This window comes from Anas platyrhynchos, chromosome 3 (genome assembly GCF_047663525.1).
Source record: "Anas platyrhynchos isolate ZD024472 breed Pekin duck chromosome 3, IASCAAS_PekinDuck_T2T, whole genome shotgun sequence".
Taxonomy (NCBI): domain Eukaryota; kingdom Metazoa; phylum Chordata; class Aves; order Anseriformes; family Anatidae; genus Anas; species Anas platyrhynchos.
Window position 1 is genome coordinate 117,913,205 of NC_092589.1, and position 21,751 is coordinate 117,934,955.

General features: G+C 44.9%; 1 protein-coding gene across 4 annotated transcripts in view; it reads left to right on the top strand.

Annotated features, from left to right (window-relative positions):
- Positions 1–10,530: 10,530 nt before the first annotated feature.
- The window catches only part of PINX1 (PIN2 (TERF1) interacting telomerase inhibitor 1), a 55,035-nt gene continuing 43,814 nt past the window's right edge, over positions 10,531–21,751 (top strand). Inside the window, exons 1-5 of one of the 4 annotated variants that reach the window (XM_027455399.3) lie at positions 10,531–10,679; positions 14,663–14,772; positions 17,103–17,195; positions 17,903–17,981; positions 21,547–21,639. In XM_027455399.3, the coding sequence (XP_027311200.2) occupies positions 10,661–10,679; positions 14,663–14,772; positions 17,103–17,195; positions 17,903–17,981; positions 21,547–21,639 (394 nt within the window). In that variant the 5' untranslated portion in view covers positions 10,531–10,660. Of the gene's footprint in view, positions 10,680–10,774; positions 11,820–12,501; positions 12,989–13,666; positions 13,827–14,662; positions 14,773–17,102; positions 17,196–17,902; positions 17,982–21,546; positions 21,640–21,751 lie in introns of those variants that run through there. The other 3 variants (XM_072036564.1, XM_038176485.2, XM_072036563.1) reach the window with 3 other exon arrangements.

Here is a 21,751-nt window from a genome sequence, read left to right on the forward strand (position 1 = left end):
TTTTAAATAAGTTTGAGCATTTATATTTTACCACCATTTACGTGGTTTTGGGGAACCCAGATTGTGTCAAGATCTCATGCCAAAACAAGCCAAAAGTTGTTTGATTTCAACCTTTTCTTCCATGAACCATATTTTAAATGATACTTTAAATGTCATTTTAAATGTTTTATTGAAACATGTACTGATGAAAAAAAAAAAAAAAACACAAACAAAATGTCATCTTGACAAAAGATTTATACATGAATCAGAAAGTATTTATTTCAATTTTGTACCTTTCCATTTTAATACATTATAATGTATTGACTCAACTGAGATAATATAAACAGTTCATTTTAATAACATGTCTGCGGTGTGCCGTGTCTTTATTCTTTCCTTTCTACTCCACACTACTGGACACACAGCCCATGAAACCAAAAGCAGCATCTCAGACCCTGGGAATCCTGAGTTTCTTTTAAACCAGGGCGTGCCTTTAGCAGGGTGGTCCATGAAAACCAAATGGGTACTGCATCAACCCATGGGATGTGGTTGTCTGAGTGAGTAGAGGACCTGGTATGGGCAAGAAGGGTCCAAGCTTAGCATAAGCTAGCATGCAGCTGTAAATATATTTATCTGCTGCTGGCCCTGGGTGATGTGACCTCTCCATGGAGCCCCCAGATGGGGGTGGCACAACCATGCGGCATAACTTGTGTGCACTGTTGCTGGGGAATGATAGAATTATTAGGGTTGGAAGAGACCTCCAAGATCATCTGGTCCAACCATCCCCCTACCACCAATGTCACCACTGAACCATGTCCCTAAGCACCATGTCCAACCTCTCCTTGAGCACCCCCAGGGATGGTGACTCCACCACCTCCTCGGGAAACCCATCCCAATGCCTGACTACTCTTTCTGAGCAGAAATGTCTCCTCATTTCCAACCTGAATCTCCGTGTCCTTGGGCAATGGTGCGGTTCCCATATGGACACTCCCAGCTGAACCCAATTCACATGGGGACTGCTCACCCCCACTCACACAATCAGGACAGGGAGAAGAAAGACTGCCTCTTGCAGCAGGAAACATCCTGCACGCATCTGCTGCCTTCCCCAGCCCAGAAGGTCACCCTTCTGAAACCCTTCGGTCCAGACCCATTTCCGTGGAATATGCCATGAATATATTACTCAGCCACAGCTGTTGAATAGGATTTAAACCTCAAGACATCCCTAAAAGCATGAACACTGCTGTAACGTGGGCTGTGTGGATGTCTGCTTAGCTGGAGAGGGTGCCCCTGGATTTCGTGGACCAGGACAAGCTCTGAGCACTTCAGATGCTGCTACTTCACGCCCTGTTGTCCCCATATTTTGTTTTCCTCGCTGCTTGTCTCCATTATAGTAGAGGAACCCATTATCCCAGTCTTCAAAAAAGAGAAGGACACGAAGAGAAGGTCCCATGGATGTCCCCCAGCCCCAGGCAGCTCCCGGCAGCCCCCAGTCAATGCCAGTGCCGAGATCACAGGACAAAGTGGAGCGTGTAAATGAGAGAAAGGAAAACCAACGTGCAATTAAGGAGCTAATGATCCTGTGCTGGCTATGTTTAGTGCTATTTTCGTTTCCAGCGGTTACTCAAACAGCCCCGAAATGACAGTAGTGGGTCAGTCTCAACAGCACAGCTACGCTTTGAAAAGCGAGTGATGTCCTCGTGGGTTTCCCTCTTTATTTCTGTTCAAAAGCCCTAAATCTAATTTGCTGTGTTTGCAGAGCTGACCCCTGCTGAGACTGTGAGCAGTGTTGGGGCTGAAATCTTCAGAAGTAACCTTGGTCCTGCCAGGAGAGCGTCACAGACAGCCAGGGCTAATGAATAAAATGGGCTGTAAACTAGGGACATTAAACCAGTTAAAAACTATTGCAGATATGGGCTGTAAACTAGGGACATTAAACCAGTTAAAAACTATTGCAGATCTATTTGTTTTGGGTGCTTGGGTGCTTTTTTCTTTTTTTTTTTTCAACTGCTGACCCCTCTTTTCTGCTGCTGGATTTTGACTAGGCCTTGGCATACAATTCCTCATGAGTAATATGTCAAACATGCTCTACTGGGTCTGGCATTTCCTCCTCCTCACGGAAAGCGATGAACTTTCCTTGCTACCATTTGTGAACCTAAAAGCATTTGATATCTGGGGCAGGAGACATTTATCTTTTTATTTCAGCAGTTCCATTTTGGATATTTTGTTTGGATCATGCTGAACTGAGCCATTGGCACTGCTTCTGTGCTCCTCACCTGGTCCTTTCCTCCCTTCCTGACCAGAGGAGCAATTCTCTCCTCTATAAAAATATTATTTGTTTCTCATCTCACGTGCATGGCAAAGAACACTTGAACGTGGCTGGAAGCAAATGTCTTGTGCAAACGAAATTTGCTGCTTCTCAAAAAATGAGCACAACAACCCCAGCGATGAAGGAAAGGAGCTCCTGTTGAAATCTGAATGAGCATCGTGTGGGAAATCCTTTTATTTTTTCCTTTCCAATCTCATTTTGAGCAAAGCAAGGGAGTGTTTTAAATGGGACGTTTTAATTTGCGGAGGAAACTGCACTTTGCAGAAGAGCAAATAGCCTAGGGTTGGTTTTGTGGCTAAGACACTGCATCAGACCTGAGGAAAGATGGGCTCTGAGGGAGCTTCCTAAATGAATTCACAAAGTGATAGACAGGGAGATGTGGGAACTGGGGGAGCCTTTGGAAGCCACCCCAGCTTCTCTGCCTGCACTGGAGCTCCTGCAAGCATTTCATTTCTAGACCAAACAAGCCCAGTTCCTCCAAGCTCTGCCTCAGACTCCCTTCTTTAACCACCTCCTTGTGCCCCACCTCCAGTTCATCCCTAATTTACTGTGGCCAGACACAGGCATGGTGCTGCCGCTATGGCTTCTCCATCCCTAAGAGGAGCAATCATCCCCTTTTGCCAGAGATAACATGGTCCAGAAAGAACCAAGAACCAGCATTTTTCTGCAGGTCCTCATTTCGTTAATTACCCTTTACCCCTCCTCCTTCCTCCTTCGTTTCCCTCCCCATGTCTCCACGCCTGTGATACTTCCCAGGCTTCAGCCTTATCCTCCTGCTTGCTAGCTCATCCTTTTTCAGGCTATTCCTCCACTCCAAAGCGATCAGTTGAATTTTGATCCTGCCTTCCATGCTGTGTGCAGCCCTTCTGTGCGTGGTACATCAGCAGATGGTCTGTCCCACACCAGGTTGCTCACCAAGAACTGACTAGACACGTTGTGCTCCCATGCTATGGGGATGCTGTCTGGAACGTAAGTCTGCACGTGGGATGGTGCTGAAAGTCTTTTTTAAGACCTTTTAATTTTTATTTTTTTCCCCTAGAAGTACTCAACCTGGGGTACTTTGTGTTGCAGATACTCTGCAGAAAGGCCAAGAGCAAATCCCATCTGGGAGTTTGGTTGCGTGATCTACTACAAGCTGGGTCTGATGTGGAGGCTGCTGGGTTATCCAAGTCCTTGGTTGGGGGAAGATGTCACCTGCCAGGATCTGATACCTCCGTGTCACCTTGGGACCCTGCCACATGTCTGGATTTTCAGCCCAGACCCATTCCACCATGGAGCTAGTCGCCTTCCCTCTGTGGATGGCTCCCCAAATTCCCCATGCCCTCGGTGCTGAGGTGTGGGCCATGCATCTGTGGCTCTTGGGTAGGTGAAGACCCTTGTTACCTGAGTCACCAAGGCCAGATTCCTGGTTCAGAGGCAAATACGAGGTTGGTTTGATGCGAATTGTTCCCAGCAAGCTGTGTAGGTGGTTCTTCATCACTCCGTTGTCCTCCAGTGGCCAAATATTGAACTGTTTGTGTAAGAGCTGCAGCGTTTTCCCAGGGGATGGAGTCGAGGTAACTCATCCATGATTCCGTGGTCCACCACTGTCCTCCTCCCACAGGAAGGATTAGTGATTCAAAGGCTGTTTTATGACATTTCTCAAGATTTTCGGGCTGATCTGTAGCCAAGTTACGAACCTCCAAGTGGACACATCAGCCCTCTCTTCCTATCCTTGAATCTGTATTGTAAAATTGCACTGAATATTTGCTCAGGATTTGGAGAAAGACTAAAACAAGGAAGACACAGATCCTTTGATCCCCTGACACCAGTTCTTATGGGTTTATTGCCATTGCTGCTCTTTTACCTGCTCCCTACTCTCCTTTCTTTGGGTTACAGACTGCCTACAACACCACTACGGCCTCACATTCCATACAGTCCATCTTGACGAAATCACAGCAACGCCAATAATTACAAAACCACGCTGAGCTCATGGAACAGAAAGGAAAATATCAGGATTTCTGCCTGCTGCCTCCTTTGCCCACGCTCCCTCCTCTGTTCCCTCGCCAGCACTGCAAACCGCTGCCGAGCTCTTCTTCACTGGCGGCATTTCCAGCAGCATCACCCCCTCGCCCCGAGCTTGTTCCTGCTCCTCGCCTGCCCCAGTGGCTGCTCTTTGAACCCCTCATCTCCTGGCTGCAGGCACTCGCTCTGACATCTTTTGCTCCACGGGTCAGACGTTGTTAATCTCTCGCTCCCTGCCTGGCGCTCGCTGGGCGGCTTCTCCTCCCCGCTAATACAGCTTCCTACCAGAGCTCACCTCTAATCCGCGTGTTCGCTCCAATCATCGTCCTAAATCAAACCTGTCTTTTCGTTTTAAGGTCTCCAGGCAGTCCTTGTCCCCAGTGCTTCCATCACACCTCTCCCAGGACTCGCTCAATAAGCATTTCCAGCCTGCCCTCAGGCCATTATCACACAACAGAGGCTGATTTGCCTCACAAATGACCTGTTGCACAGCCAGGATTCACATCCTATTTCTTTATTTGCTTTTTCTCCCCCCTCTTTTTTTTTTTTTTTTGCCACTTCTCTCTTTTTTTTTCTTCCTTTTTTTTTTTCTTTTTTCTTTTCCTGTCTGTCTCTTCTCTCCCTTCTCACGTCTCCCTTTTTGATGGGGCATTTGAATAGGGCATAAAAATAAAAATAAAATAAATTAAAAATAAAAGGATGTTTTGACTTGTGCTGGTTCTTCTCCATTTGAACACACAACAATGCATTCAGGTCTAGCTGTCTCTTGCAGGCATCTAGCGTTAGGGGACACAAATCCCACCTGCATGTGCCTGTTCCCCCCACATCAACTCCAGCGGGGTTACAACATGTTTGTGGACTCCACCCTTGTGTCTTCTACACTGGAGTAGAGCTCTGTGGCACCAGGCTGATCGTGGCTGCCCTTCTGTGCCCTTATGTGGGGCACAGAACTGGTCGTTAGCTGGGAAATGTCCCTGCTCCTTCCTTCCAAGGGTCTCTTCTAGATGGTATGGGACCATCAAGGCACGAACCAGGCTCAGATGTGCTCGCAACCTGCCTCCATTTATCTGCTCATTCAATTTTTTTTCTGTATTGTTGGCTCTGTTCATCCCAGCTGGATCTCTCCCTAAGACCCAGGCACTTCAACCTGAGAGTGGCATCAAAGGAACTCCCCGAAGCCCGTGGGGACTTGGGAGCTGATGCTGACAGCACGGCGCAGGCTGCAGCCACCGTGCGATCAATACGGATGTGCCAGGGGGGAAATATCCTGCTCAAATCTCTGAGCCCAAAATGATCTGTGCAGGGCTGGCTGTTGGGAAACACCTCTTTTCAAGTCAGGCCCTTGGGAGGAATCACTGGAGAGCTGTGAACGTAATGCCCGCCAGGCATATTTATTGCTTTTTCAGAGAAGAGCTACACTTCAACCACTCCAGGCACACTGAAAATAGAATTTCAGGATATTTATATATTACAGAGGGCTATAATCAACCGTATCAGCTGTGCTTCCTCTTGGAAGAAAACATATATACTTACATATATTTTCCTTTTCTGTGAGGTCAGCTTTCACTCAGTTAATAAAGTAATACAGTGAAATACAGTAATTGCCTCTGAATGAGATCTTCCCCTTCGGTGTGTACTGCCTAATTCCACTGCCCCTGTGCTTGTTCATGTGCTTAAATGTTTTTAGGATCAGAACCTTAAGCTACTAATTTGTGTTACCTTTGTCTGCTTCTGTGCAGAACAACCTGGACGTTGACCTTGAGCCTACTGCAATTTAAATACAGGCAGCAATAACCAAAGCAGGTATGGTCTCGTTCAGCTGTGATTCTTTGCAAGCAGGGGAATAAGCAGGCAGTTCTGGAAGCAGCAGTGCTCTGATGCAGTTAAATATTGTTTTAAAAACAAACAAGCAAAGAACCTCAACCTCAAGGCATCCTTTGACAGGAATTAATTCCAGTCTTCCACCGTAAGTGATGCCTTCAGAGCACTGTGAAGCTCACTCAGATGTGTGTAATGCTGCTATCTACTGGGGCGATCAAATATTACAGCAGTTTTCTGGTGTAATAGTTCTAAAAGCTAGGAGAATTATGTCTCTTCAGACTGAAAAATGGAAGCAGCACGATTTGGCTGGTGTGAAACAGCTCGTACAAGTAGATGTTAGGTTTGATCACTAAATACATGGATGACACAAGAACTTAATTGCTTTAACAGGAGGGATGATCCATAGAAGTGGCCATTACTGTGAAGAGGAATACTTTGGTCAGGAAAATCAGGTAGAAGGGTGATGGAGGTGAGGATATGTCACCTGCCTCAGATCCAGATGACAATCGAAGAGTGGCCATTGGTGAAAGTATCCTGAGTGGTGATGAACGTGAAGGATCCTGGGGGTGACCTGGGAGCACCAGAAGGAAGATAACTAGGTGGGAGATAACTTTTGAGAACTAGCAGAATCATAAATTAGGAAAAGAACAGTGTTAATGAGATTCAGCTTGCGCTACCCAGAAAATCAGCTGGGTATCTAAATTCCCTCTGTGTTGGAAGACAGATGGGCACCAGGAATTCAGGTTTCAGATGTGTTCTGTACAGAATCACACAGAATCACAGCATGGTTAGGGTTAGAAAAAGACCCCCCCTCCTTTTTGCCCAAGGGCCCATCGCTGTCTCACGTTCACCTCAGTGCCCCCCAGGACCCCCACTGCTCCCCTCCTCACCCATCAGGCTGGGGATTTCATTATAGAAGTGTTGTCACTTCCCATCACTTCCCTTCGCTGAATCCATGCTAACTACTCCTGACGATTTTCTTCTCCTTCCTGAGCCTAGAAATGGTTTCCAGGATGAGATGTTCCAGCACCTTCTGAGGGATTGAGGTGAAGCTGACCGACCTGTAGTTCCTCAGCTCCTCCTTTTTGCCCTTCTTGAAGATAGGATTGACATTGCTTTTCTCCTTTGGGCATGTCTCCCAGTTGCCACAAACGGACCAAAAAATTATAGAGAGGGTGAGCTCGAAATTACACCTGCCATCTGTCTCAGCACTCATGTGTGCATCCCATCAGGGCCCATGGACTTAAAAATGCCCCTTTTGTTTAAGTATCCAGTTAAGAGAGGTGAGGTGGATCCTGTCCTAGACCATCCAAACAGATCTCCGGTGTATATGAAATCTGTGAGGACAGGAGTAAAAAAAAAAAAAAGGGGTCTCCACTGTTGATTCTGATATTTAAAGATTTCCTCCTGGTGGAAAACTGTAAGTGAAAAAATCTTGAAAGTTCCTACTGTGGTTTAACCTGGCAGGCAGTGAAGTAGCACACAGCCACTCACTCATTCTCCCCAGGTGGGATGGGGGAGAGAATAGGAAATGTAAAAGCGTAAGAACTCACAGGTTGTGACAAGTACAGTTTACCAGGTAAAGAAAAAGCCACTCACACACGCAAAGCAAAACAAGGAATCCACTCACTGCTTCCCATCGGCAGGCAGGTGTTCAGCCAGTCCCAGCAAAGCAGGGCTCATCACACGTTGTAATGGTTTCTTGGGAAGACAACCACCATCACTCTGAACATCCCCCCTTCCTCCTCCAATACCCCAGTTTTTACTGCTGAGCATGATGCCATATGGGATGGGACATACCTTTGGTCAGTTTGGGTCACTTGTCCTGGCTGTGTCTCCTCCCAGCTCCTGGTGCGTCCCCAGCCTCCTTTCTGGCAGGACAGCACGAGGGTCTGAACAGTCCTTGGCACTGTGTAGGAACTGCTCTGCAACAAATAAACTCATTAGCGTGTTAACACCACTGTTTTCATCAAAAATCCAAAACACAGCATCATACAAGCACCTATGAAGAAAATTAACTATTTCAACCAAAACCATGACAGCTGCTACAAACCTGGTTATTTCCAGGTGCAGACGATGGTTCTTCTTCCTAAGGCAGGACAGTAGAGGAGCCAAATAGAATTAATAGATTTTGGATAGGCCCCAGTAAGCTCAAAACGACCAGCCAGACTCTCAGGAGCCTGGTTTTTGAATTAAAGACAGTTATTCCTTAACCTAATGCTAATAAGCTCATCAGTATGTAATACCCACCTGTAAACCAGGACACAAGATTTAAGGTCAACTTATTCAAAGTATATATATATATATATGAGCATAAGAGACAAAACAAGGTAAGCCAAGGCACTGAATGAGATATAACCAGCAGCTGCGTAACTTTAATGCAGCAGGCATAAGAGAAAGACCAAAGGCAAGGCTGATCCACTACACAGCAAAGAGGAAATGAGTGTGTTTCTTCACTCAGTCTCACTAAATGGATTAGATGCAATCAAGTGGCTAACATCATTAACATGAGATGCAAAAGATCTCTGTCCCAGGTAATGAAGGACTGGAAACTATTTGTTTTCTGGTCAGTCGAGCCTGATGAGCATGACTGGAAATTACTTAGAGAAATGGCAAAAATAGTCTGGTGAGAGCATGTGCTGTGAGAATTTCTGAAGGCAAGGTATAGGCTTAGAAGGGTATGAAAGGACTAACTTAATGCCCCATTTTAAAGGAGGAACTGGGGCAGTCAGTGCAATTAATTTAATAGAAACTGAATACAAACTATTGGGGAAAAAAATCAATGAGCTCTCTGCAAATTTATAAATTTGTCAAGAACAAGCTCTATCATATCATCCTGACTGCTGACTGACAGAAGAACGGGTCTAACAGACAGAAGAAAACACAATTATCATTCTTATTTTCTTTGTCCTTAAGGTCTTCGGAAACTGTTTTGCACAATGTTCTCACACGTAAAATAGGGAAATGCAGTCTAAATGGTGAAGCAAACAAATTTGAAAAGCTGAACTGGGGGAGCTGTAATCCAGTCGTCATCCAAAGGGAAGGATGGATGAAGAAAGAGAGTTGTGGGCAGTCTACTAGGACTATTGAGCCTGTTAGGACTCAATACTCTCATTAATGACCTGACTTAAATTACAGAGCACATTTATGACACTTGCAGGCGACTCCAAGCTGAGAAAGAGATACCAGGGACACTCAGGAACAGGCCTGCAATTCAGAACACAACAAAATGGAAACACAGTCTTTAAGTATCGATTCAGTAAGGGCAAAATACAGGATTAATGCCCTGCACAAACACAGAGTATAACCCCTTATGTTGCACAGCCCTGATGAACTGAAGAACTTGGTAGCTTCACCCTGTCCTTCTTTTGGCTGCTATGCTTCAAAGAAGACAAGAAACACCCAAAAAGTGGCTAAAAACCAGAAAACGCGAATGACCAGAGGACTGAAACATGACCTACAGGAAAAAGATTGCTAAATAGGGGTGATTTGGATCAAGTAAAGATCAGGCAAGGTACGTGCTCAGTCTTCAAATACTGAAAGTTTGTTGAAGAGTGTTTTTTTGGTTTTGTTTTTTTTTGTTTTTTTTTTTTGTTTTGTTTTGTTTTGTTTTGTTTTTGTTTTTGTTTTTTGTTTGTTTGTTGAAGAGTGTTTTTTTGGTTTTGTTTGTTTGTTTTTTCTTCCACATCGAAAGTAAGACAAGCAGCACTGAGCTTATATTGCAGCACGGAAGATTTGGCTTAATCGCAGTATCTTTAAATATCCTGGGATACTTAGAAAAGGAGAATAAATGCGTGGCTTGCCTCAGCAGGCATCAAGTCACTACTGCCAGGCACTTTTGGGGGCAGCAAGAGCTGTTTGTGACACATCCACGTCAAATTCAGTTTCATTACAAGTAGATGGGCAAAGAGGTGTGCACATCACTAAAGTTGAAAATCCCTCCAAGACCACCTGCTCCAACCACCCCCTGCCACCAATGTCACCACTGAACCCTGTCCCCAAGCCCCGCGTCCAACCTCTCTTTGAACACCCCCAGGGACGGGGACTCCACCACTTCGCCCCCCTCTCCCCGCCCACTACACAGACACGGACACAGCACGGGGAGGTTTGGAGCTCTTTATTCACCGCGGGGACAGCCCCGCACCTCGCTCCCCACAGCCCCTCACAGGCCCCACACAGCGCCGGCCGCTGCCAGGGGCGGGCACAAAATGGCGGCGGCGCCCCCTGAGGGGCTCCCTGAGGAGGCAGCCGCCGTTCCCGCCCCCTCCCCTCCCTCTGAATTTTTGCGGCTGTCTCAGCAAACGCCTTCCCAACATCTGACACAAAACGCCGAAAAATAGCGCGTAGAGGGGATATAAATTAATTTCATATTTTTTAAATATTTTTTAGGTTTTATAAATTATATTTATCATGCGAAGACGCCTACGCTCGGCTAAATTTCGGCTTGTCCATCAGGCGTTCTCTCAGGACGCCCCGCTTTCTGCCCGAAAGCTCTGAAGGCCCCGCGGCGGGAGCTGGAGAGAGGCCCCCAAGATGGCGATGCTGGCGGAGCGTGAGTGCGGCTCCGGGCGGGCGGCGGGGGGCTGAGGGGGGCCCCTCACGGGGCGGGGGCGGCCGCTGCTGGGGCTCCTCAGGCCCCGCTGGGCTCCTTCGTGGGGCTCTGAGGGACCTCCGGGCATGGGTTGCCCTCAGTGGTAACCCTCTCGGGGCAGCCTGTGCCAGGGCTCCGGCACCCCTGGGCCCAGCAGTGCTGCCTGAGGGGCAGGGGGAGCCGCCGGGGCTCCAGGCTGGACCCGGGGCCTCTGGGCCTGGCCCTGGGCAGCGCTGAGCAGAGCCCGGCTCCGGCCTCTCCGCACCTCCCTGCGGGTACTGACGGCCATGGGGGAGCTCCCCCGGAGCCTCCTCTGCTCCAGGCCCAGCGGCCCCAAGGATTTATTTTTCAGAAGCTGCTAATTGTTGCTCTCTCCATTTTTAAGTTCAAGGCGCATCTCTGCAAAGTAGGCTTTCCTAGCAAACTGAAACCACATGCGAGTGAAAACAATGAGCTTTCAGCTGAAGGCTTCTGTGGGGCAGGGCTCATATATGATGATTATAAGTCTCCTTACGTGGTTCAAGTAAGCTTTGTGGTGTCGGGACACCGTTAATGTGAGAGCACGAGGTCTAATAAATTTGCTTTACGGTTGGAAAAATGGATTTCAATATAGTGCCTAATTAAAAAAAAACTGTTTCCCACTGGAAAATACAGGTGTGAGTTGTTGAAAATAAACTGTAATGGGTAATTTATAGATTATTTTAGATGTGAGCTTTGTTGGTGCCATTTTTCAGAATTTTATTTGGACGCTCCCATTTCAGTAATGTAATGCTGTGTTAAGGTAGCTTCTCTGTGTAGTAAATTCTGAAATCAGTTGCTGCAAAAACTAAATCTGGTTGCTGAAACTCCACCTTTGAGGGCTTGTTTTTGTTCCTCACCTTCAGCTGAAGTTATAGTTGTGAAGCCAAATTATACAGATGCACACTTTGTTTCTAGTGCCAGACCAAGTTCAGCTGTTGTTATGAATTTTAATCCAAAAGAGAGTCGAGTTGATTGATTTTACTACAGCAACGCATTGCAGGACCTTGAAATAACTTCTCGGTGGTCCCAGTGGCAGGACAAGAAGCAGTGGGCACAAACTGAAACACCAGGAGTTCCCAGGTGGGCGAACACAGAAAGTACTGAACACTGAGGTGGTGAAACCCCACCTGGACGTGATCTGAGGCCACCTGCTTGAGCAGGGGGGTAAAGGAGGCGATTTTGAGAGGTTTGTGTAGCCTCTGTGATGCTGTGAGCTGAACTGGGAATGGATAGACTCGATTGTTCTCTGCTTGAGTAGTTTAAACTTAAAAAAAAGTAGCCATTGCCAAAATGGCAGACAAGTCAGCTTTTGGTTCTTGCTTGCTTTTGACTTGGATTTTGAATAAGCTGTGATTAATTAGCTTAGTGCTGTCGGTTTGGAAAATTAGAAGTGTGTGCTGATGAGTTCTGTGGCTTGGATTAAAAATTAAATCCCTTTTGTGGGCTGTATCTTTTTTCCTGCTAACTGGAGAAACTTCACCCGTTTGTTATTTCCTGTGTTAACACCATCTGGGGGCACCCAGCAGTGGCTTAGCCCTGGTAGAAGGGTTTAGGAACTGATCTTTTTCCACAGAGTATCTGAAGTTCCTAAAGAAATGACCCATTTCTCCACTGGATGGTGCTGCTCACCCAGAATTGCATTGCAGTTTCTCATGAGAGCAGGACATCGCTGTTGCCTTCCGAGCTCTTTTTTATTTTAGGTAGAAGATAGCAGGTTGGTTCTTTCGTTGCTCTTTAAAAATTGGTGAACAGATATTTCTGATGCAATTTATACTTCTTGAAAGTATACGGATGGCTTGCCATGTATGAAAAGGAGTGCGTTAACCTGGCAGAAGAGTGAGGAGTAATCCGTAATGGTAATTAAGAGATTTGAAATACTTGGGGTGAAGCTGCTGGGAAAAGGAAGGCCTCGTAATGTTTCAACGTGAGAAATCTCTCATAGGAGGTGCCCTTGGGTTTTGTTAGCGGGGTCCTCCTGGGAGTAAAACATCTGAGGGCTTCTGTATGGGGAGGCACTCGGGAGAATTACAAGAAGTCAGCTTTTAAAGTGGATTAGTTGAGCTAGATCAAACAATTCGGTTTGGAAGTTAATTTAAACTCCCCTGTTCGTTCGACACGGATTACCTCTGCCATGTAGACAAATCCTTAAATACACACAGGGGCTTTACAACTGCAAGAATTGTGGTGAATTTCAGTTCTTGGGATTTGCAAAGCCATCACCTGGGAAACTATGGACAGCATAACAGAGGGTGAGGATGCTGAAAGTATCTGACAGCACGCTGTTAGAGCTAGATCTAAAAAAAAAGGCATGGGCAGCATTATATTCTCTTCTAAATTGCTTCTTTTTAGTGGTCTTTGTGTTGCCCTCTCTGTCCTTAATGTTTCACTGACAGCAACAGCAAAGATGTTCCCAGTTTTTGAAGGACTTGGTTTTTGCTGCCAGCTTGATACCTTAATTTAAAAGTCATTCTGCCCCATAAACTCCTGGAAACTTGAGTCCTTAAAGGTCGTGTGCATCTTGGGTGAAGGAAGAAGGCGAAACGTGCTAATTGTCCCAGATCCCTAAGGAATTCAGGAGAGAACCTGAATTTGCTGGGGTCCGTCTAAAATCACAGTCCATGGTGGCGTTTTTCCAGCTTCTGGTAGCAGCACAGACAGGGTTTGTAGGGGATGTTGCTGCCTGGTGGAAAGAGATTGTTGTTTTGGTGTAGAGAAGGGAAATCAATGAGTGCTTTAGGATTCCTCTTGCAGCACTAAGTCATTTAACATACCATAAAAATCTCTTTTTTATGGACTGTTGGGGATTTTTATGATTTTTTTGTGACTTTTTTTGTGGGGCACTCGTTTTGAGCATCAAAGGTTCAGAAGCCTGTTAAAAACCAACCAGCATCCTGCGCTCTGACGATGTTAATTCTTTAAAAAAAAGAACAGAGACCAGGCAGAAAATGAACCAAACGTGCCCATAAGATTCTCTCCCTCTGTCCCAAATCTGAAGCGTTGCGTTTTCAGGGGAGATGACTTCCTGATTATGAAAGGGCCTCGGTGGACTTGGCTCCTCGCTGGCTTTCTGTGGCCTTGGGTTAAGCGGTCAGTTTTGATCCTCTGTTTCCCATGGCGGTTAATGAAGTTTGTAATCTTCCTGTCTCCCATTCTTTGTCTTGTTTATTTAGGTTCTCTTCCTGCGTGTGTTTAGGTGCGCGCTTACAGGGGCTGCTTTGCGGCGCTAACTTTTCTTCCTCGCTTTCAAAGAAGCTGTTCCTGCTGATGGAGACAAACTCACGCATGTGGGCCTGGGGGACTGTGGTTTCTGTAGTGCTTTACGTAGGACAAAAGAGCCCCGGGTCTCCCTTGGATCTCTGACACCTGCAGTCACATCCGGTGGCTTTTCAGTTTCCAAACAAGCCATTTTGCAGCAGATCCAAGAGCTGAAATCCCTCTGGTTTGTGTTGTGCAGTTCAGCTCCTCTGGTCACTTACGTTTGATTTTCGACTTGGTTTTCATTATGAAAGCAAATCTTCAAACTCCTGGGTAAGAGGAAGGATGGCCAGTGGCCGTTTGTCCAGTGCTGGGAAAGCCAGCACTGAAGTCTCATCCCCTGTACATTTTATGTTAAACCCAGATGTAAAAAAAAAGTTGGAATAAAGATGGGATTTAAGCCCGTGCACTTAAATTGTAATCCTCAACACCTTCACTAGATTGCAGCCCGTCCTTAGGGATCACAACTTTGTGGCTGTTTTACTTGAGCGTTCTTTGTACTAAAAGTTTTCATAGGATTGTATTTTTTCAATATCACGTTTAATAGAGTTAAGCCCCCAAAAAGTGATTGATCTGTTAAATGAAGGACTTTTCTTGACTTGATTAAATACTTGGAATACCGTGGATATGTAAATAGAGCCTATCTGATTTTTTCCTTTCTGCTGTAGCCCGTAGAAGGCAGAAGTGGTCTGTGAATCCACGAAACAGTGCCTGGAGTAAAGATGAAAATAAATTTGGACAGAAGATGCTGGAGAAGATGGGCTGGTCCAAAGGAAAGGTATGGTCTAAAGGAGAGCTGTCTAGATTAAGGTTTGTGTCTCATTTATTCCTGAATTAAAAAGTGTTTTTATCAAAAAAACAGCAGGGTGTAGAGTTGTGGGTGTAAGACTGCTGGTCCCAGCGTTTAAAACAGCCATGTTCTTTTTGTTTGATTTATTCCTTTAAGTTTGCTCAAATTCTCTGCACTCTTAGCGACATTAGATTTCTATAATTTTTTACAAAGTTACTTGCCAGCTTGTTCCTCTCTTGCTTTCCCATTTTTCTACCCTCTCTTTGACAAGGTGGTGTCCACAAGTCAGAGCAGGAGCTAGATCATTAAACCAGGTGATATTTAGAGAAGGCTTTCAGTTGCTTTCATGCTCTCACTTCTCTTCCTGTCTGTTTGTGCAGTTGAAAGAAACTCCAAGACCTGGAGTTTAATCTTTCACCCGTTTTTAAAGGTTCCTTCTGATCTGGTCCCTGAATGGCCAAACTGCAGCGTTATGGGAGTTGCATTCCTCCCCAACTCCAGCATGTACCTGTGCGGTGGGGTGACAGGTTGCTGGTGCTAAGAATAATCTCTAGATCAGTGCAGACAGCTGCAGACATTTTCACTGGTAGTTGAAAGCAGTTTAACTTCCACAAAGGAGCCTCAGAAAAGCTGAGATTTGGGCCTGCACATCAGCATGGTTAGTGAAACAAACACACGCAACCCACCCTGCCCTGTGATATATGTTTAGTTTTTCTCCTAGATCTCCTCTGTTTCCTTTTAAATTAACAAAATTAGGCCTGTTCTTAATTCTGCGCATGTGTTACAACTTAGTGTGAAAAATAAGCCTGCCTTTAGATTGATTAGCACACAGAAATCTGGCTTCTGTCTTTAATTTCACCGACGATAAGCAGCGATCGCTGATTCAAGGGCTGCTGAAGCCAAAGAACTGGGGTTGGTTTCGCTAGGCTTTAGACCAAACTGTTAAAAGTGTGAGACTGGAAACTGTCTTGTTATGTAAAGTTGTGTGCGTGGCTGTTTTGTAAGTGTGAGACCGAAAAGAGGTACATAAACCAGAGTAGGGAAGAGTGCTGATGGTATTTCAGGCTGCTAGCAGCTCCTCTGGATGTGGATAATGCTTTCCTGTTACACACACTTCGTGTGAGGGTGTGGAAGGAAGGCCCTCGTGGTACTTTAATTTTTTCTGAGGGTTCCCGCTCGTCGTCTTCACAGTAAGTTTCCTGTGTGAGTTACTAGATCTTTCTCTACAACAATTATAGCTGTACTAGAGAGATTTATATCCCCGTTCTGCTACAAACTCAGACAAATGGAAGCATAGCTTGGTCAAGATAATGGGGAACAGCCCATCTGTGCTCTGAAATTAAGCTGCTTACACTAGTCCCGTTACTGGTTGTGCTGGAATTAGGTCATGGCAGGTTGTCCTGCTTGTTTCCATACTTTATGGTTAGCTGAAGTTTTCAAGGTAAATTTGGCACCCCACCTCTACTGGATCTGTGAGAGGAGCAGCCGTGTCAGGGATGGTCATTGCCTCACCCACTGGATATGCACAGGGGCTTCTTTCCACTACTCCACAACACCCATGCGTACATATTTATTATATTTATTTTATATATATGTATTTATACCTATTTATTACGGTGATTTGTTACTGGTGGGGTGGAAAAGCAGGTAGATATCAGGAATAATATTCAATTACAGATCTTTTTCTCCCTGGTTGTGCAATTAAGATAACACTGGGGTTAAAGATGTCTTCCCAGATTTGAATGCTTCTGTTTTCTTAGGATAGACAAACCCACCATCTGTTTGCCCCACTGTCTTCACCAAATCTTGAGTGTGAAGGAGATGGAAAAAGTTCTTAATGACCTGCTATCTCCAGTCCGATCCCTCCACCTCCTCTCACCCCCTCTAATATAAATCCGTTCTGCTTTGTAAGCTCCGTGTGGCATCTCTCTCAGCATTTACGCAGCTGCCTTTGCCATGAGGGAGGTGGTTTTGGTAAGAGGCATGTTCTTCCTATGTAGTGTCTTGTTTGAAAATTGTAAACACTTTGGACTTGCCTAGGAATGTCAGGTGGCTTTCTGATTAATCACCCGACTATTTAACTTTGTTGTTGTTTTAGTGTTTGTGGTATTTTGCTGGAGGCTTAAGTAGTAAATTAAAAATACTTAATATCTCATGTGTGCTAATGCCTGTGAATGAATTCAGTTGCAGGCAAGCAAATGGTAACTTGTGGTTTCTTGCTGTATTTCATCGCAAAATGTCTTCCAGTACAACGGCTCGAGTTGCTTAGTCACTGCTGGAAAATCCTTACTCCTCTTTTACCCTCAAATCCTCATTAGGGTCTTGGTGCTCAAGAACAAGGAAACACAGAACACATCAAGGTTCACATGAAAAACAACACGCTGGGTTTAGGAGCATCCATCAATCACGAGGTGAGTGCTAGACCAGGTAAGATGTGGCTCCCTTTTCAGCTAATGCATCATCTTTGTAATGGGACTTTAGTGAAATCTGTTATCACATCTGGTGGTAGCATATACCTTTGTGAATATCCCTGCAGAAACTGTTGAGCTGGAGCGTAGTTATGCTCTGTTAAGTATTTTGGAAGTAAGTACCTGCTTGGAAAGGTTACAGTGAATTCTTAGGCTGTTCAGAGAGTTTTTGCTTCTGAAGCACTAAAATATTTGCTTATTCCCTGTTTAGCTTTATGCTTTCTGCCCCTCGTCCTGATACAGTCACCTCCCTGACTAGAGTTCAGGTACACAGGGGGAACTGAACGTGCTTCTAAAGATACTTGTCCCAGAATCAACAACTTAAATAACTCCATTGCTGGAAAATCACACTAGTATTTAATGCCTACTTTAGAAAACATCTTATGCAGACTTTGACATGCAGAGCCAACAACAGCTCAGTATTGTTTAAAGGCTTACAAACACAATCCTTATCAGTTCTGCACCTCGGATCGTAGTATGCTGTTGTTAGTATTGCCACCTGTGGAGCTTTGTTGGTCCCTCCCACCAAGAAGGATTGAGTATCCGCAATTAAGTTGCTTCTTGGAGAGCAGACTTTAAAACCTGTTTTAGCAAAACCTCTGTTAGGGCTGAAAACTGTTGCCTCGTATTCACCTGGGTGATATTTACAGGACAACTGGATTGCTCATCAGGATGACTTCAACCAGCTTCTGGCTGAACTGAACGATTGCCACGGACAGGGTGAAACAGGTAGGTTCATGCACTGCTCAATCAGATGCTGGAAGCTTAGCAGAGTTTCCATTCTCTGTCTTACAAGGCTAGCTGAGGCCCTACCTTTGGGCTGCTTGTAGTATCCTTGCTGAGTACAACAGCTTATTTTCTTTCTCCCCCAAAATCACTGAGAGCTGAAGGACTTTGCTATCCATGACTGTGCTCAAGTTTGCCTGGATGTGTAGATCTCAGTGGATCAGTTTAATCTCTATTAAAGGCTTTTTACTGGAGAAACCAAACATCAAAATTCTGAATTTGGGAGTTTTATCCAAGACACAGGGGACCTTTTGCTGGGATGTACAACAGCCGTGCTTTTTTTCTTTATAAAGCATCCAGAGCCAGTATGAAAGCTCAAAACGCAGGCGTTCACCATTGCAGGGCATTTGCCTTCCTTTTTCTTATTAACTATCACATCTGGTTTCCATGCTCCGGTGGTTTCTTAAATACCTACTTTTCCTGTCCTCAAAGAGCTGCTTCTCAGCTTTTGACTCAGAGTTATGCATCTTTGTTTTGAGTGTATAATGTGATTTTTGTAGCCCTGACGTAGAGCACACAAGTGGGGTAACAACACAGCTCTTCCGAAGGGGCTATTTATAAAGTTTATTGGTTTTGAAAGGTGTTGTGCAGTTTGACCTTGGTTTGTAGAAATGAACTCATGCTGGGCTGGCAGGTGTGAGCTTACAGAAAGAATTTCATCTGGCTTACCATCTCTCCTTTGGACTGATACATCTCAAACTCTGATCGTACATCTAAACAACCCTGTGGAGTGTCGTTAAGCCAAGGGCTTCTGTTTGGGCACAACAACTTGTCCACGTGCTGCTGGTGTCGGAATTGCCAGCTTAATGATTTTAGCCACCCTTAATTCATTCTTAACATTTGTGCTTAGAAGATCTTCAGGAAGAGGAAAGGGAGGAGGAGGAGGAGGAAGATCAGCTAAAATGAAGTCTCAAGCCTGTTTTCTAATCCTAGAGAACTAGGATTAAAATTCTGAAGCCAATGCTTTAAGAACAGGTATTTTAATTCCTGTGTAAATTATTCTGGCGCATTGGAGCCCTGATTGTGATCTGCGGCCACACAGTGCTGCTAGCTGCTGTAGTGAAAGTCCTCAAGAGGTAGAAGAGCATCTTGTAGGGAAATTCCAAAAGTTCCTGTCTACCTCTATATCTAAATCCTACCCAAGTTCCAACTTGAGCCATGAGAAGATCATTTAGGTGTAACTGGTGGGAAACCTGCAAACTGATGAGGAGAGAGCTGAAATGATTTGCCCAAGGACACAATGAGTCAGCACAGAGGCAGGTTCATTGAGCAAGGCTGTCTTGTTCCTAAAGCTGTGCTCTATCCTGTAGGTCATCCGTACCGATACAAAGCGGTCCCATAAAACCATATGTCTCCCTGTTTGACTCAGTCATTTTTCCTTGGTCTTTTTAGCAGCTTGGACAAGAGATTTCAGTCACTGAGCACAAAAAGTGGGCTGCAAGTTGAAAAGCCCCGGTCGGAATCACCTTGGGTGATTTGCAGACTGTAAGCATTGCTCTGAAACTTGTTTCTTTGGCAGTTCTCTTAAGCTGGCAAAACTCATCCAGATAATTCCGCCTGCAGCTGTGCTGCAGGATCAAATGTTACATTGTTGGCCATCATCCAGTTTCAAATTGCATTAAAAGTCAGCTGAAAACCTTCATTGTTCTTAAATAACTGGTGTAGTTGCCAGAGCTGGATTGCAATTAGAGATTGGGAAGGAAGGGCCCTGTGTCGGTTTGTATGCCAACATTCAAATACCCTTAATCTAGACAGATTTAGCTTTCTTCTCTTATTTTTCTAGCTGAGCACCTGGTGAGGAGTTCTGATCTTGGCTTTTTTGCTGGGATGCTGAGTGATGAGGACTGTGTCCCTTTCCCATCTACAAAATGGGGTAAAACACTCTGGCCGTGCCTGTCACGTGCTTTGGAATATTTATCTGTATCAGATTGGCTCTAGAAATGCCCCAACTTATGACTGAATTGCTTTTAGACACAGCAGAAGACAGACAGATGTACCAACTTGTATGCTGCCATTGCCAGCACATTTCTAAGCTCGGTGAAATTCCTTCTTGAAGGCACAAGGCGGTGCTGCTGCCCCTTTCGCTGTAAGAATGAGGTACAGGAGGAAGCCTCGCGGAGATCCTTTCCTGTGTGAAATTCAGTACAGGCGGATAGGAGAGCAGGCTCAGAGTGCTGCACCTTTGGTCAGGGTATTTTAATTGTCATGCTTACTTTCCACATAGACCCTTCTAATGAGGATTTTCAACTTGACTGCAAAATCTGTCTAAAACTGGTTTTTCTAGTCATTTTCTTGTTAAGGTTTATGTGCAACATCAGGAGTAGATCTGAGGCTGCTTTCTGGTAGTAAACTCTCCCGCTGCACGCTGTAGATCTCTTTTTTAGGTCAATGACTATCATCAGGTGGCACTCTTGGCGAAGTGCTGTAATTCCAGAGCCAGAAAAGCTTGGTCTGCACAGCTGTCAGGGGTGGGATTGTATGAAAAAGGTGACTCAACTTGAGTATGGGTTGATTTCCCTACCTATACCAGTTGCCACTGGCAGGAAAAAAAAACAATCTCACCCTAAGTAGCCTTTTTTATTGTTAGGAAGCACAGAATCCTGTAGTGAGTACTTCTCTTTGGGACAGGACCATAAAGTAGTTCTTACTGGACTGCAGGTTACCTCCTTCTGAGAATGTGTTGTAAATTAACAGGCTCTGTGGATGCAAAGAGTGTGTCTGTACCGGTAAAGTAACCTGGCATGGCACAGAAACTTGCTATCTGTACTGTTAAATAGTTAGATAATCCCTCACATGCTTCTGACCTGCACAAGCTAAGTCTCTCAAACAAGTCCTGAATGAAAGTGGGCCTTAACCAACTCCAGAGACCATTCCCAGTGGGTAGCTCAGAAGCAGCCCTTCAACTGAAAGTTAGAAGAACTAAATAATGTAGATGTGGCACTTCTAGCTGGCCTCAGGGAAGAAAAAGGTCAGCCTGTTTAATTTCCTTACACAGAGATATCAGACTGTGGCCATATAGGGGCACTTTAAGAAGTGTTAGAGTTGGAAAACTTGCCTGGTGTGATGTCTTTATTTTTTTTTCTCTTCCTTTCTATCCATTCAGATTCAGTATTTTATTTTGTACCATTTCTTACGGCTTTCTCAGACACTAGCACTGGAGATATTTTGTAACAAACGGCACAACTGATCCAGCTTCTTCTTACCATGGAAAATGTGTTAGACAATGTGTTAAATGTGTTAAATGTGTTAAAGGCAATTAGACTTTGCCTTTGACCTGCAGTGCTTGTATCTGCCTTTTCAAATTGCACTAGATTGGAGATGGGAAGGGAAGGGGATGTGGCAAAAAAAAAAGTCATGCAGTAACATGTCTCAGAAGAAAGTTACCATGCTTCCTTCAGTGCTATGCTGTTAAACTTGGTTTTGAAAGAGAAAGTTAAACACAGTGATGTTTGAATTTGGTTGTTAGCCTTTCTCTAACAAGATTGGAACTTGCCTTTTTATTTTTTAGAGTCCTCAGTGACTAATCAGAAGACGACATTTAGTCTCGAGGAAAAATCCAAATCCTCCAGGAAACGTGTCCATTATATGAAGTTTGCAAAAGGTAAGAGGAATTGTTTCTGGTTCATAAGCTGTAGCCAAGATTAGTAAAGCATACATCAAGGTGATCTGTTAACTTTTTGTAGTCTATATACAAGTAGAATCTTGAATTAGAA